Genomic DNA, 13043 nt, shown 5'->3' with positions numbered 1-13043 from the left:
GTTTCTGTGCTCCATCTGAGTCTTTCCATCAATCTAATCTAAACAACACTTCTAAAATTACAGACTTGTTCACCCCCATGTGTGGGAGCAAAGGTCCTGAACCATATGGTATTCATGACATGTCGATGGGGAAGATGTGGATTTGAGATAAGCCACAGCAGGTAGAAGATGCATTAGGAAATAGACTGAGAAGATTAGAAGGATTACGAGCAGCAATATTTAAGCAGACAGAGATGATTTCAAGTGGCAAACTGCTGCAGATGTATAAAGAGTGACAGAGAAGATATTTTCTTTTTATTTTCAAATAACAAGAGATTTACAGGTAAGCTGTCTGTTTAGAGAGATTTAAACTGAATGAAATGTCTTCAAAAATGTGTTACTACTGTGTTTAAATTATGCAATTTATTTTAGGAACCTTTATTTTCCAACAGGTGTACAACATTTTGCTGGATAAAAAACATTCTCACATTCAGTTTGTTTTCAGCAGAAGAAATATTATTTTTACTTATTTTACTATTACTTATTTTAAATATTTAAGAATAACTAAAAATTATGTTCTAAATAATTTTAAAAAATAAGTTATGTGTTTTAATTTTAACAACAAATTTTATTTCTGTGGTGTAACAAATAAGACTTTTGATGTCCCTCTAAAAGAAGCAAGTTAATTTTACACAAAACATGTTCTGTAAATGTCATTTATATTTTTATTTTTAATTCAGAAATCAGATTTGCATTGATCATCAATTTCCTTCAAACCACTAGGGAAAAAAAATCAGAAACGACTATGTTCAAACATACTCAGAAAGAGTCAAACAAACAAGATCTATAATTTTTTTATTTTAACTAACAAAATACAAAATGGATATTTATGACTAAATCATCTCTTTTAAAGCCATTCATGTTTTATTAAAACAGTTTTTAATTTCTCACTAAATAACCTGAAAAACAAGTCCAAACAACAACAAAAAAAATGTATTCACCAAGAAAAGGCCAGAAAGTTTTCAAGGGGGTGGTTAGATAATTTTAGTTTTCACACTAAAACAAAATGCTGGAACAGAAATTGTGTTTTATTATGCTTTTGTCATATCCAAAGCATTCCTGGATAATTGTATCACTTTTCCTCCAACTTACAATGTTTTCATTGTAAGTTTCATTCACAAAAAATCGTTTTTTTGTGTTTGCTTCACTTTTGTAGTAATGCAAAGTAGAAAACCTGTTAAATATCCAACAGGCTGAGCCAGACAAACACAACCCCTCTACTCACAAACTTAATACCTGTTAAAATTGTCAAACAGTCATTTTTATCAAACTTTTAATGCCTTTCTGGGAACATTGGTGGTGAGACCACAGGTCTATAGACCCAGTCTGGTTCACTGAGAAATGACAAAAAGATCCAGACCACAGTACGGTGTTCTGCTTCTTCTGCTGAGATCGTTTTATAGTGCTGGCCAGTGGTGTTTATTTTTCTTTTTTTTGGCTTTGTGCTGATCGAACTGATGTATAAAAGTGGTTGAAAAACTTTTTTTTTTTTAATTTGAAATATCAAATCTAAGACGTGAACTGCTCTTGCAGCAGGAGTCTGTGCTACACCTGGCGGAAGATGCAGTTGGTTGTCTTTGTGGTGGTGCTAGCCCTGGGGAAGGGATGCTTCAGCTGCCACCTGAAAAACGTCAGCATCCCTATGGAGAGATGCGGTCAGAAAGTGTGCATCCACACCACAATCTGTGAAGGGCTGTGCTACTCTCAGGTGAGGAAGGATTCAAACTGTCTGAGTTATTTATGATAACCAATTGTACGTAATCACTAACAAAACATATCAAGGTGAGACTTATTCGTCTTTAAAACTGTGCTGAACTCAACTCTGTCAGCTCATGTTTTCATTGTGAAAATGTTTGCTGGAAAACAAGCAGTTACTGGTTTTATTAAATATGATGTAATAAAAATCTTCCACCAGTGTTTCCCACTGAATTCTGTTCATATATTCAATCTTTAATCCATTTTGGTAACAGGACCCTGTCTTTGAAAGCCCTGAAGAGGCACCTGAGCATAAGATCTGCAAAGGGGACTGGTCCTACGAGGTGAAAAACATCGAGGGGTGTCCGGGAAGCATCACTTACCCCGTGGCTACAAAATGCAACTGTTCCACATGCAACACAGAGGACACATACTGCGGCCGCTTTTATGGCCACATACCCAGCTGTTAAACTACTCCTTAGGTCAGCAAACGTATACTTATTATTGTACCTCTTTGTCTGACACTGAAATAAAAAAAGATACTGCTCATATTTCTGTTTATTTTTTCTTTATGAACACCAATTGTTTTAAAGTGCCTTAAACCAGAATGATTGGCCTGGTGCTTTATCATCATCAGAAGTAAGAGATTGAATGTCCGAGTATCGGTTTCACCTTTCCTCCCAAACAAGGTGACCAACTCTGAAAGTGCCGTAATTCTACTGGTCAGTTTTTCATTCTGGCAAAATGGTTCACAGAAGGGAAAATAAAAAAGGCTTGCCTCTTTTTGACAGGTGGAAATGAAAATATACGGCCTGCAGTATTTCTAAAAGCTCCACTGGAGTCCCTGTTCCTCACTGGCTCTTCTCCAGGGGTGCCGCTAAATGCAGAAACAGCTTAGTAAGCCCAAAACATGTATATCTGTAATGAACTTGAAACTTCCCTGGAATACAGCATTGCTTTGGTAGATTTTTATGCTTAGCAGAAAAAGCTTCTTTTCGGGTCGTGTAAATTAACGGTATAGCAAGTTATTACTGCTCTAAATAAAAAATCATATTTCAGCAAGTGTGAGCGAATGGTCCTTTATATAATAAATGTAATGGTCTAGTAGACCACTGCATTTTTGAGATAATTGATGGTAAGGCATTAATGAGATTCTGAAGTGTCAGCATTGAGTTCATTTCATTTACTTTGAAAAAATAAATGTTCTGTTCTGCTTGTGAAACGTGTCACTAGTTCGTTGTGGCACATCACAAATACTTCTGAGTTTTTAAACTTTTGATTAACTCTTTACTTCCAATAAGAGACTTTGGTAATAGTTAAAGTTTGGTGGAGGTGCTGAATATTCATATGAAACACGGCTGACTACTCAGATTTTTCTTTAAAGCCAAGAACACCCATTAACATCTACTAATTAGTGTATCTGTCGCAGGACAACACAGAGACACACAAACAATTATGCACACACACACTCCATAGGGAAATTTAGAGAGACCAGCTGACCTGAACATTTTTAACCTGAGAGAGGGAGTTGGATTACATGCAGAAAGACTAAATAAAATTTTGTACAACTCATCTCTAACAGAAGTCACATAATTAGTAGCACCTAAAAATGGAAAGACTAGGTCACAACTGTAAACTAAGACATGAGTGTCTACCAAAACTCAAACTGTGATCAATGAGGAATTATTCAGTAAAGCAGCCGATAGATGACTCTTATGAAATCTCAAAGATTTGCAGCTATGGCAGGGAATCTGTTGGTACCACAACTTTTAGACTCACTCTCTGATAGTATTAAGGATTTTTAGAAGAGATTCCCATTTGAAGTTTGCCTGAAACCATGTGGGAACACAGCAACATGAGGAAGATGACTATCTGATCAAATGAATTCTAAACTGAGGGTTTTGCATATGTACAAAGCACTTTGTGTGATGTCGAATTGTTCTTGGACATGTTAGTGAATGCAGTGTCCCCACAAAGAAACACGGTGGTAATAGTATTGTGCGGAGGAGTTTCTTTTCCTCACAAAACTGGTCACAGTTGGAATCTGGATGAAGGTGCATACAGGGTAACACGGAAGAAAACCTGAAAAGTTTAGCTCCCAACAAACAAACAAAAACCCATACATGCAGCCAGATTTATGATCAGGGTGTCATACTGATATTCATCAAAAGAGAAAAAAAATGTCAGTAAGTTTTTCCTTTACTTCAGACATTATGATACATTTTTTTAACATAAAAAGCTTCACACTGCAGGCACATGAAAAAGATGTAACACTGCTATAAAAATCAAAACAATTTTTTTTTACATCTTTCTACCTTTCTCTGCAATCTTTGGAGCTAAATTTTAATGTAGCAAGAAAAAGACATTCAGCATTCTGTTTTCTACTCTGATGTACGCTCTCTACTACCTGTGGTCACTTTTGAATGTCAGCAGATGAAGGGTGTGTTGTGGGTCCTGATTGAAATGCCAATCAATGAGCAGGGCATTCAGGGACTTGTGGTTTTAGTGGTTGATGTCCTGCTTATCAGATCTACCAGACCTTTGACTTTATAATGCAGAGAAAATTGTAAATTTGACATCTACAGTTTAAATCAAGCCATAGAAAATTGATTGTACAGCCTGAATATTTACATTCATAAATGCTAAATTTCATAGGGCTCAAGCTATTTCAGTCTGTTGATGTTGAAAGCTGACAGAAATATTCCCCAAAAACTTCTGTTTGTATTTTCAGCAATAGGTGATTCTACAAAGAAAAATCATCATATATTTAAATGGAGGTCAAAATTCAGATTCTTTCTTTGTAAAAACACAAACCAAAAAACTTTTTATCTTTATTTAACTTTTGCATGGAAGTGGACTCCAAGTCAAGACAAAATTGTTGTAAAGTTAGAAAGTTTGCAGTTTGTTGTGTTGAGTTGGAAAACACAAGGAGGTGAGACTATAGGCAGAAAGCCTGAAGTAAAAAAGCTGACCAAAGCTAAAGAGAAATTCAGCAGGTGGAGATATTGAATGTTTCCCAGAAGGAATTGTGGTAGGGACTATTTTGCCCAGTGTTAGTGTAACAACATCATCAGTTTCTCCATCAATGCAAACAGCCTGAAGGCAGCAAAAAATAAATGCAAAATAAATATAAAAAAGAAGTCAGAGCACAGAGATTAGGAGAATGTAAAGCTCCATAATTTCTAAATATTTGTCTATCCAGCTACTATCCACCGCATCCAGCTTCAGTTAAACTGAATGAACTGATCCTAAGCCCTGGAGGTTAACTTAGAAATCAATCTCTGTTTCTGTAATTAGGCAAAAAAAAAATCTTGCTTCTAAATCAATGCCAAACTACTGTATAATGAGTTGTTGTTCTGCCAGAGGCACAACAGTAAACTTCAAGCCAATCTAATGTCCCAGTGAAGAGATAAGCAGCTGACAAACCAACAAGCATCAGCACTGGCTCCAGATTAATCCCAGGGTTTCTGCCAATTGCTGAAAGGACAAATACAAAAGGATCAATGGTATTAGGAATGAGGTTTACATTTTCTGTAGCATTTCCAACATTTCTAATGCTGCAGATCCAGAATTATGTTTGATTTAATATAAAATCAGAAATTAAAATAAAATAATTGTTAATATACCATAAAAAGCTGTATAAGTGATTGTTCTATTAGTTCATCATCTTTGTGAACACCCAGAAGGACCTTTTACCTGTTTACCTTGATGTTAGTGGTTTTTGTTTCAGCCTTTTATTGCATCTTCTCTCACATCTCCAGCTGAGAGCAACACAGTAGGCTGAGTTTTAGCTGACAAGCTGATGTGTGCTCAGGTTGTTAGTGTCTTATTATAGCCGATTTGTATTATGTCCAGCAGATCCCTGGAGGTTTATGTTATTATGCTTAAAGAGATGTTTTATCAAGTTTTATACATGGGTCAGTCGCTGTGTCGTCTCTGCTAGAGAGGAGTAATTAACTCAGATTTGCAGTCAGGGTGTGATGAAGGCCCCCTAAAAGTTCCCACAAACTTAGAACAGCTGTTTTTTTGTTTGTTTTTTGGATTCTTTAAGAACATACAGTAGATGCTGTTAGTTCACAGATCTCTAAAAGCAGAACAGTTTTCTATGAGACAAAAAACACACTATAAGTATTCCTGTAAGAACTTTTGTAAAGTATTCTCCTTTGCTCCTTTGATGTCAGTTAGTGTGACTAAATTATGTTGACGTTTTACTCTGACCCACACCGTCATCCTTAGAAGACAGACCTTGGATAGGATGTTCAAGCTAAAGAAATCAGAGCACAAATAAGACACAAAGACATAGGCATATCAGTCGGCACACCATGTCTGAATAACAAAAAAAAAGAGAGAGAGAGAAGTCCAGAATTGAAAGGCTATTTATAGGCTTTCAATTCTTGACTGAAAGCCAGTTAAAATATCTGTGATGTAAAATACACAAGTACTTGCCTTTTTTGACCCCATCAGAATAATTTTCACCCAGCTAGAAGAAATCCACCAAGAAAATTCTAAATTGTGCTCCTAATTTAATTAAAGTAAGAGGTCATGATATTTGCTATATATTTAATCTAGTTCAAAAGGCCATAATCAATGTAATAGGTAAATATCTTACTTCAACTGTATCACACAAACTCAATCTGATATTTTTTTTATGTAAAGAGTCACACATTACAGCAGTTCACTGACAGATTTGTAGAGGTCAACAGATGTTATGACAACACATGCCATATTTAACAAGCTATTTGAGTCCATGTGACACCCCTAAAGCAATGTTACCAAAGTGTTGAAGGACATAACCTGAAGGACCCCATCACATTCAGGACATTATAATTTAATGTCCTCTGTTCAGAAATAAAAATACTTTTTCTTCATATTGCTTAATAATATAAACATCAAACTGAATTTTTCTATAAGCACTTAATATACCACCCAAAATGTTCTAGTAGTAGGCGGGAAGTTTACTCAGTATGGAGCAAAACTTCTGTTGCTGTGATGAATGACTTGTTTACATCGACTCGCCCTCAGCACTTATAAATATTAATATGCTTAATTTATTTGTAGCCTCTGTATGATGAGCTATAAAATGGACTTGGTGCAGGTAATAAAAGGCAACAATGAATAGAGCTGCAACACTGTTCTGTTATTTTATGGAAAGCTGACTGCACACTACTTCTATTTTATTTACAAGGTATTTAAAAAGAAATATTTCCACTTCAGTTTTAGTTCCATACTCAGCAGGATGGTGAATCTCAGAGCTGGTTATCCATTTTCTTTCAGAAATGTCATGAGGTGATGCCCCCCTGGGCTCCATGACACTTCACCTGCAGCTGATGCTCAAGGGCAGCAGAATGCGTATAAATGAAAAATGATACTCGTAGGAGCGCTGCAGCTCTGAAACTGCTGTGTCATACTGGTCTCTTGCTGCCTTGGGTCAGTGAGAAGCAATAATTGTTTTTATGTGTAGAAAACTTTGGTTAAAAAGCAGCTTAAAGAAAAACAAGCATATTGTGAATATTATGTTAAGCAGATTACTATGAGCACAAGTTAAGAGACTAAAAAGATATATTTGGTGTGTCTTTCATGCAACATAGACATCACTGTGGCTATGAGGGAATTAAAGGGTTCCTTCACATTTTTTATATGAAAAAACAATCCAAACCAATTTTTTATAGTTTTGAGTTCTTTTAAATTAAACTTTTAAAGTCTAAATACAAATTAAATAACAAAAATAAAAGTACCTTTTGAATTTCAATTTCCAAAAAAATCTCTAAAAAATGTCCTCACTTCAGGCATTTACGAAATAGAAATAATCTAAAACAAGATAAGTTTAGTCTGATTTAGCTTCAACAGTGAGAAAAAAATCATTTCAAGTAAATGCAGGGTAGATGGAGATCGTGACCCTAAAAAATAACAGTGAAAACATAGCAAAATAACAAATAAAATATTTATTAACACATGTTGGCATAATTAGAAAACAACTTTAAATAACAGCTACATTGTCTTTTTAATGCAAAGTATCGCACTGTAAAATGTTTCAACAGGCTGAAGTTCACTGGACATAATAAGGATATATCGATAACAGTTTGTTTTTTTTAAACAAAAAACAAAAAAAGGCATCAATGGTAGCTAAGTTGCAAATTTGTTCCGGATGATTTCTCCACCTTCCACTTCCACCTGCTCGTAGAGCCACTTTCGGTCACAGCGGCACTCCACACCGCACTTTCTGGAGCAACACTCAGGGCAGGGGTAGAAGCAACCCATGCAGTCCACATCCAGGCAGTCGCACATGTCTTTGCCGTTGGACAGCAGCCGGCCCTTGCTGTCGTACACTCTGCTTTTGGCTGCGACGTTCTGCCTGCATGATGGAGAGTTAAAGGTGGCGTGATGTGATTTGTTCCCTGAGATGCAAAACAATCTGATTTCATTTTCTTGAAGCCTCTTCCTCCCACCCCTTCAGTGGCTTTCTATAATTACTTTCTCACTTGTTTTATATCGCACATTATGACTGTGTGAATTTATCACAACCAGATATAAACCATCCCTGCGTATATCTCCATTAACACGGCCATCGTCTAACACGGAGTGGCAATGTCGGCTAATATAAAGAAGTCAGTGAGGAGAGTAAAAACCTGGGGACAGTTTTGTCTTTCACTTCATTATGAAACAAGGATCAAATTCAGATTTCACTAATCTAATTAAACAAACCACGGCCAAAAGGAAAGTCCAAGCTTATGAAAAACTATTGCAGGAGTTTTTCATTAATCCATTTCTGCTGTACTGGAAAAGTGCCATCAACTTGTCAATTACAGGAAAGAATACAAAATATTCAATAACCTCAGAAATCTGTTCCAAGCAGTTATTCAGAGTTTCAATCAGTTAAATCAAGAAAAAAAAAGAAAAGTATGTAAAGGGGAATAATTTCCACATAAATCTAATGCTTAAGGCACATTTTGACAAAGCGATTTGGAATATTAACCTAATTTCCCAGAACCTTTCATTTAAACCGTCAGTCAGTTATTTGTGTTTTCACTGTCTGGTCCGAAACAGGTCCATTTATGTATATGATGCCGGCTGACAGTGAGCAGCTGCTCCTCTTAAAGGAAGGGCTTTTCTGCTGTGAGCATCAGCAATCTTGGGGGACTGATTACCATGCACCTTAACAGCAGAGTTTGGTATGAGATTAAAACTGTGAATCACACAAATACAGCAATAATACCAGAATGTTTTACGACAATGATGGTGCACAAGCAGCGTAAAACCACTCCAAACTTAGTGGAAATGTGCAGCTGGAATGGATTTTGAAAAATCTGACAGTGGGTGTATGTGGAGGAGATAGAAAAGCAGCTTCAATTGCAAACTTAAAGAAGTTGTGATTTTCAGCAGAACAATTATCACTAGCAACGACACTTTATGACTTATGCAGTCAGTCAAAATCTTTGAGAAATGTATAATCGTAACAAACTTTATATGAATATTCTCCCGCTCTTGAAGCAGAGTAAGAGATATGAGCAGGATCACATCTCTAAGTTCTAAAGCCGTGACTTTTCTTTGTTTATTTCTTACGGCAGTTACACTCTAGGAAATAAAATTCCTTCTAGCTCAGAGGAAGTTTGAAATAAACTACATATCCTCGTGAATAGAAGCCTACATAGTGTGTGCCAAGAGACCAGCACACCCCAACACACAGCAGCAAAAGATTATGCAGAATGCACAACTCTCTCAAACCTAAAATAGGTTAACGATGTACAACCTTGAAGGGTTAAAATAATTTTCATTTGATAAGACATTCTAATATAATAGATTTGGATCCATAAAAAGGAGCCTGACGACAGCGTTAGTATAGATCTTTTATCTCGGCACCTGTTAAGACTACATAACCATCTCTGGTCCCAACAAACTCAATAAGTGTTTATATCCCTACTGGTATATGTACAGTTTTAATAATGTCCAATAGAACTGTAAGAGTAGTTTCTAGCTCTCTGGATGTAGAAAATGCAGACCAGTTTTCTGCTGTTCTGTTTGGATTAAGTAATGCTTTTAGCTCTGGACCTGATCTAGAACTGGACCAGCTTCTGTTCACAAACCCTTAAAGTGCAGATACACAAATAAAAAAAAAAAAATAAAAAAAAAACAGCCTCACCTGTCAGACAGCTGTTTTCCTCCACGGCTTCCGCGTCCTCCCTGCAACATTTTACATTCTATGATATATCCTTTGGGTGATCTCAGTTAGAAATTTATGATTTACATAATTAAAACCACCTTGTTTGCAATAATTAAAATCATTAAAGAGGAAAAGAACATTACCTACAATTGAAACCAGATATTTACACACACTGAAGAGACGCATAACTTCTCTCTTTTAGGCCAACTGAGATTAACAAAATTATTTCTGGTGGGTAAATGTCAGAAAACTGATGGAGATTTTTTTTATTTCTTTCGTCAAAATCAAAAGTTTACATAAACTAAGATTATTATGGTCTAATATAATTTGACAAAGCCCATTTAATAATGCTATGGCTTCTCTAAGGTTTTTAACAGGTTAGTTTACAAGATTTAGGTTCAACTGAGACACGTGTGTAGACGTATTTTACAGCAACAACTCAAAAAAGCTGGTGTGTGTTATTGGTAGAATATGTGTTGTTGAAGTCTGACTTAAGGCATACAGCTTAAAAGACAATTTTATCAAATGCAAAGAAAATGTAAGCTAACTTCTAAATTTTAAGAAACTAACACATTCTAAAAGATTATCTCATTTTTCACACATTCAGCAATGTGTGAAAAACCAGAAATTATTTTGGTAATTCTAACGTGACTTAAAACAGGAAAAGTTGAGTCGTATCTAAAGTCAGACAGTTAGAATAGAAAGGCTATGTGTCTTTATATGCAGCACATCTAAATATCCAGTTACAAATATATAAACCAACACCAAAAGAAACTCACCCTCATTCCTCCTCTTTTTTCTCTACGCATGACTGTCTCTTTCATTCTGTCTCTGTCTGCCAGCGTTCCCATCTGATTTGACACATTTGCTTCTTTTGGTATTACTCCTCTTTTACGGAGTTCAATCTGTAAAATGTGCAGAGTTATTTGTTCACTTCATGTGGAAAATGCCATTTTTCAGCACAAAAACAAGAGGAAACCTGCTCCCACCTTTGAAGACTCCTGTCCTGGGGCGAATATGGTGGGCACTGCGTCCTCCCTCAGGAACTGCTTTCCGTTGTAGTCCCTGAAGCAGTCGGTCCTGAAGTGCTCAGAACAGAGGCAAGTGTTGGGGGTCGGGATGAAGTTTTTCATCCCCAGGCTCTGGACCCATTTGGTGGCAAGTTGAGGTTTGCTAAGAGGGAATCTGACAAACAGAGAAGAGGGGACATGGAAGGATTTCAACTTTTTCACAAATTGACAATACGTTTAATGGCAAACATGTCTCACTTTGACACAGCTGATCTACACTGTCACCACACTGCCTGGGCTTCATTTGATTATGTTAAATTTGACTGTATATCATTATAACAGCATGTGATAGAGCTATGTATGTCTAGATATGACTGACTATATTGTATGATAATACTACGTAGAACAGGGTTGTCCAAGTCCAGGCTTAGAGAGCTACTACCTTGCAGCTTCTAGATGGATCCCCTCTCCAATACAACAAAATCAATCAATCATTGTTATTCAGAGGCCTGGTAACAAGCATCCATTAGATTGAACAGATTTTGCTTAAACTATATAATATTGGAAAAAAGTTATGGATGGAGTAATTAAATATGTTCTTAGAAATTGATTAGATTAAATTCACCTCATGTTTTAATACTGCAATGCCTGAAAAGTCAACGATTCCCACTTATATGTTTGTTTACAAAATCTATAAAGAAAAGTTAGTGCTATAAATGATATTACACGGAAAAGAAAAGTCTGTTTCAACCACGTGATAAATTAAAATACTATTACTAAATCCTGACTAACTATTTTAAAAAGCAACTTACTGTTGAGAATGGTATTGGATTTGTCTATCACAAATATAGTGTATATAACTAGAGCGATTGCATCCTCCTTAAAAAGAATCTTCGTTCAAAGTTGCACTTTATAAAAGCATTTAAAACGAAAATACACCGTTTGTTTTTGACTACAGTCACAATTAAAGCTGACGTAAAACAGTTTTCTGCAGCACTAAACAAAATACCGTCCAATTTCTTTTTATAAGCGTTAAACCTACCTGTAAAATCTTATCTCCGACCCCTTAACAAACTTATTATTGCACCCCGGTGCAGCACAAATTACGGGCATGATGGGGTTTTTTTAAAGAAATTATGCAGGAAGGCAGAAATACACTAAAAACGTGCACAACATAAAGAAGAGTTGCAGAATTGTTGTCTTCCGTTTTCCTTCTTTTATGATCACACTTCCTGTTTGGTCTTGAAGTCGTCTGCCCTCTAGTGGCCATTTGTGTAGTTACATCCAATTTTTCCATCTACTTCAGTTTATGAACCTCCGATTAATTCCCATTAAGGCTGATTATAGTACATGTTTGAATTTAAGCTGATTTATGTCACCTCACAGCAGTTCAGTAAGATCAATAGAAAAGGCTTTGACATTTCCCTGGACTTTCTTTTTCTTGATTCTCCTCCAGTCCTTGGTAAATTTACTAGTGTCTTGTTTCAGTGTCAGATAAGGCTGGGTGTATTGATCTGAATATCAATACTGTCAATACCTGAGCACAGGTATCAGATCAATAATAGAGGGAAGAGATCAATACTTTTGGTTGCACTTTCTCTCCCATATGCAGCAAATTATTCAAATTTTTTTGAGAGTTCATGCCAGTGCATGTGTATGAAATAAATGGCAAATACCAAGATCTTACAATTTCAATTTGAGAGCAGGATTTTATGTCTTTGTAATATTTGCAGATATTAATATGGCTGAACAAAAGGTTTGTGTGTATCTATAGGTGCTACAGTCAACACTACAGTCAACACAGCAGACATTTTTTTTATTTCTCGTAAATAGCCTGTTGCTGTTTTTCTATGGACTAACATATGCACATCGATGTTTAAATAGTCCTACTCAGTTGCATGTTTCTTTTGATCTGAGTATGGTATTTTAATTTTTGTTTTTAATAAATGTACAGGATTATTTTTCCTATGTTGTAAATTTGACCCATCTGTTCAGTCTAGATTTTTCCCCCCTCCCCCCCCTGTTTTTTAACATTTGTACTTTATACATTCTTCCATTTACCTGTACTTGCTACACTTGAATTTCTTCACAGTGGAATAGTCAAAGTTATTCTATTCTATTCTATTCTATTCTATTCTATT

General features: G+C 35.9%; 2 protein-coding genes across 3 annotated transcripts; one reads left to right on the top strand and one right to left on the bottom strand.

Moving 5' to 3' along the window:
• Positions 1-192: 192 nt before the first annotated feature.
• fshb (follicle stimulating hormone subunit beta) lies at positions 193-2792 on the top strand. 2 transcript variants are annotated; one of them, XM_032560125.1, is made up of 3 exons: positions 193-322; positions 1573-1747; positions 2010-2792. In XM_032560125.1, exons 2-3 carry the CDS (start codon positions 1601-1603, stop codon positions 2202-2204), a joined length of 342 nt encoding a protein of 113 aa, XP_032416016.1. In that variant the 5' UTR covers positions 193-322; positions 1573-1600; the 3' UTR covers positions 2205-2792. The 2 variants fall into 2 exon arrangements, with proteins under 2 accessions (XP_032416016.1, XP_032416017.1); XM_032560126.1 differs by having other exon boundaries at positions 199-322; positions 1576-1747.
• Positions 2793-7657: 4865 nt separating this feature from the next.
• Positions 7658-12130, bottom strand: arl14ep (ADP-ribosylation factor-like 14 effector protein). Its single transcript, XM_032560123.1, has 5 exons — positions 11945-12130; positions 10882-11077; positions 10672-10797; positions 9872-9912; positions 7658-8086 (listed from the first exon to the last, which is right to left on the bottom strand). The coding sequence occupies exons 1-5, from the start codon at positions 12013-12015 to the stop codon at positions 7858-7860; spliced, it is 663 nt and encodes a 220-aa protein (XP_032416014.1). The 5' UTR covers positions 12016-12130; the 3' UTR covers positions 7658-7857.
• Positions 12131-13043: the final 913 nt, after the last annotated feature.

Source organism: Xiphophorus hellerii, chromosome 4 (genome assembly GCF_003331165.1).
Source record: "Xiphophorus hellerii strain 12219 chromosome 4, Xiphophorus_hellerii-4.1, whole genome shotgun sequence".
Classification (NCBI taxonomy): Eukaryota; Metazoa; Chordata; class Actinopteri; order Cyprinodontiformes; family Poeciliidae; genus Xiphophorus; species Xiphophorus hellerii.
Note: the sequence above shows the minus strand (reverse complement) of the source record. Positions and strands in the feature narration are given on the sequence as shown.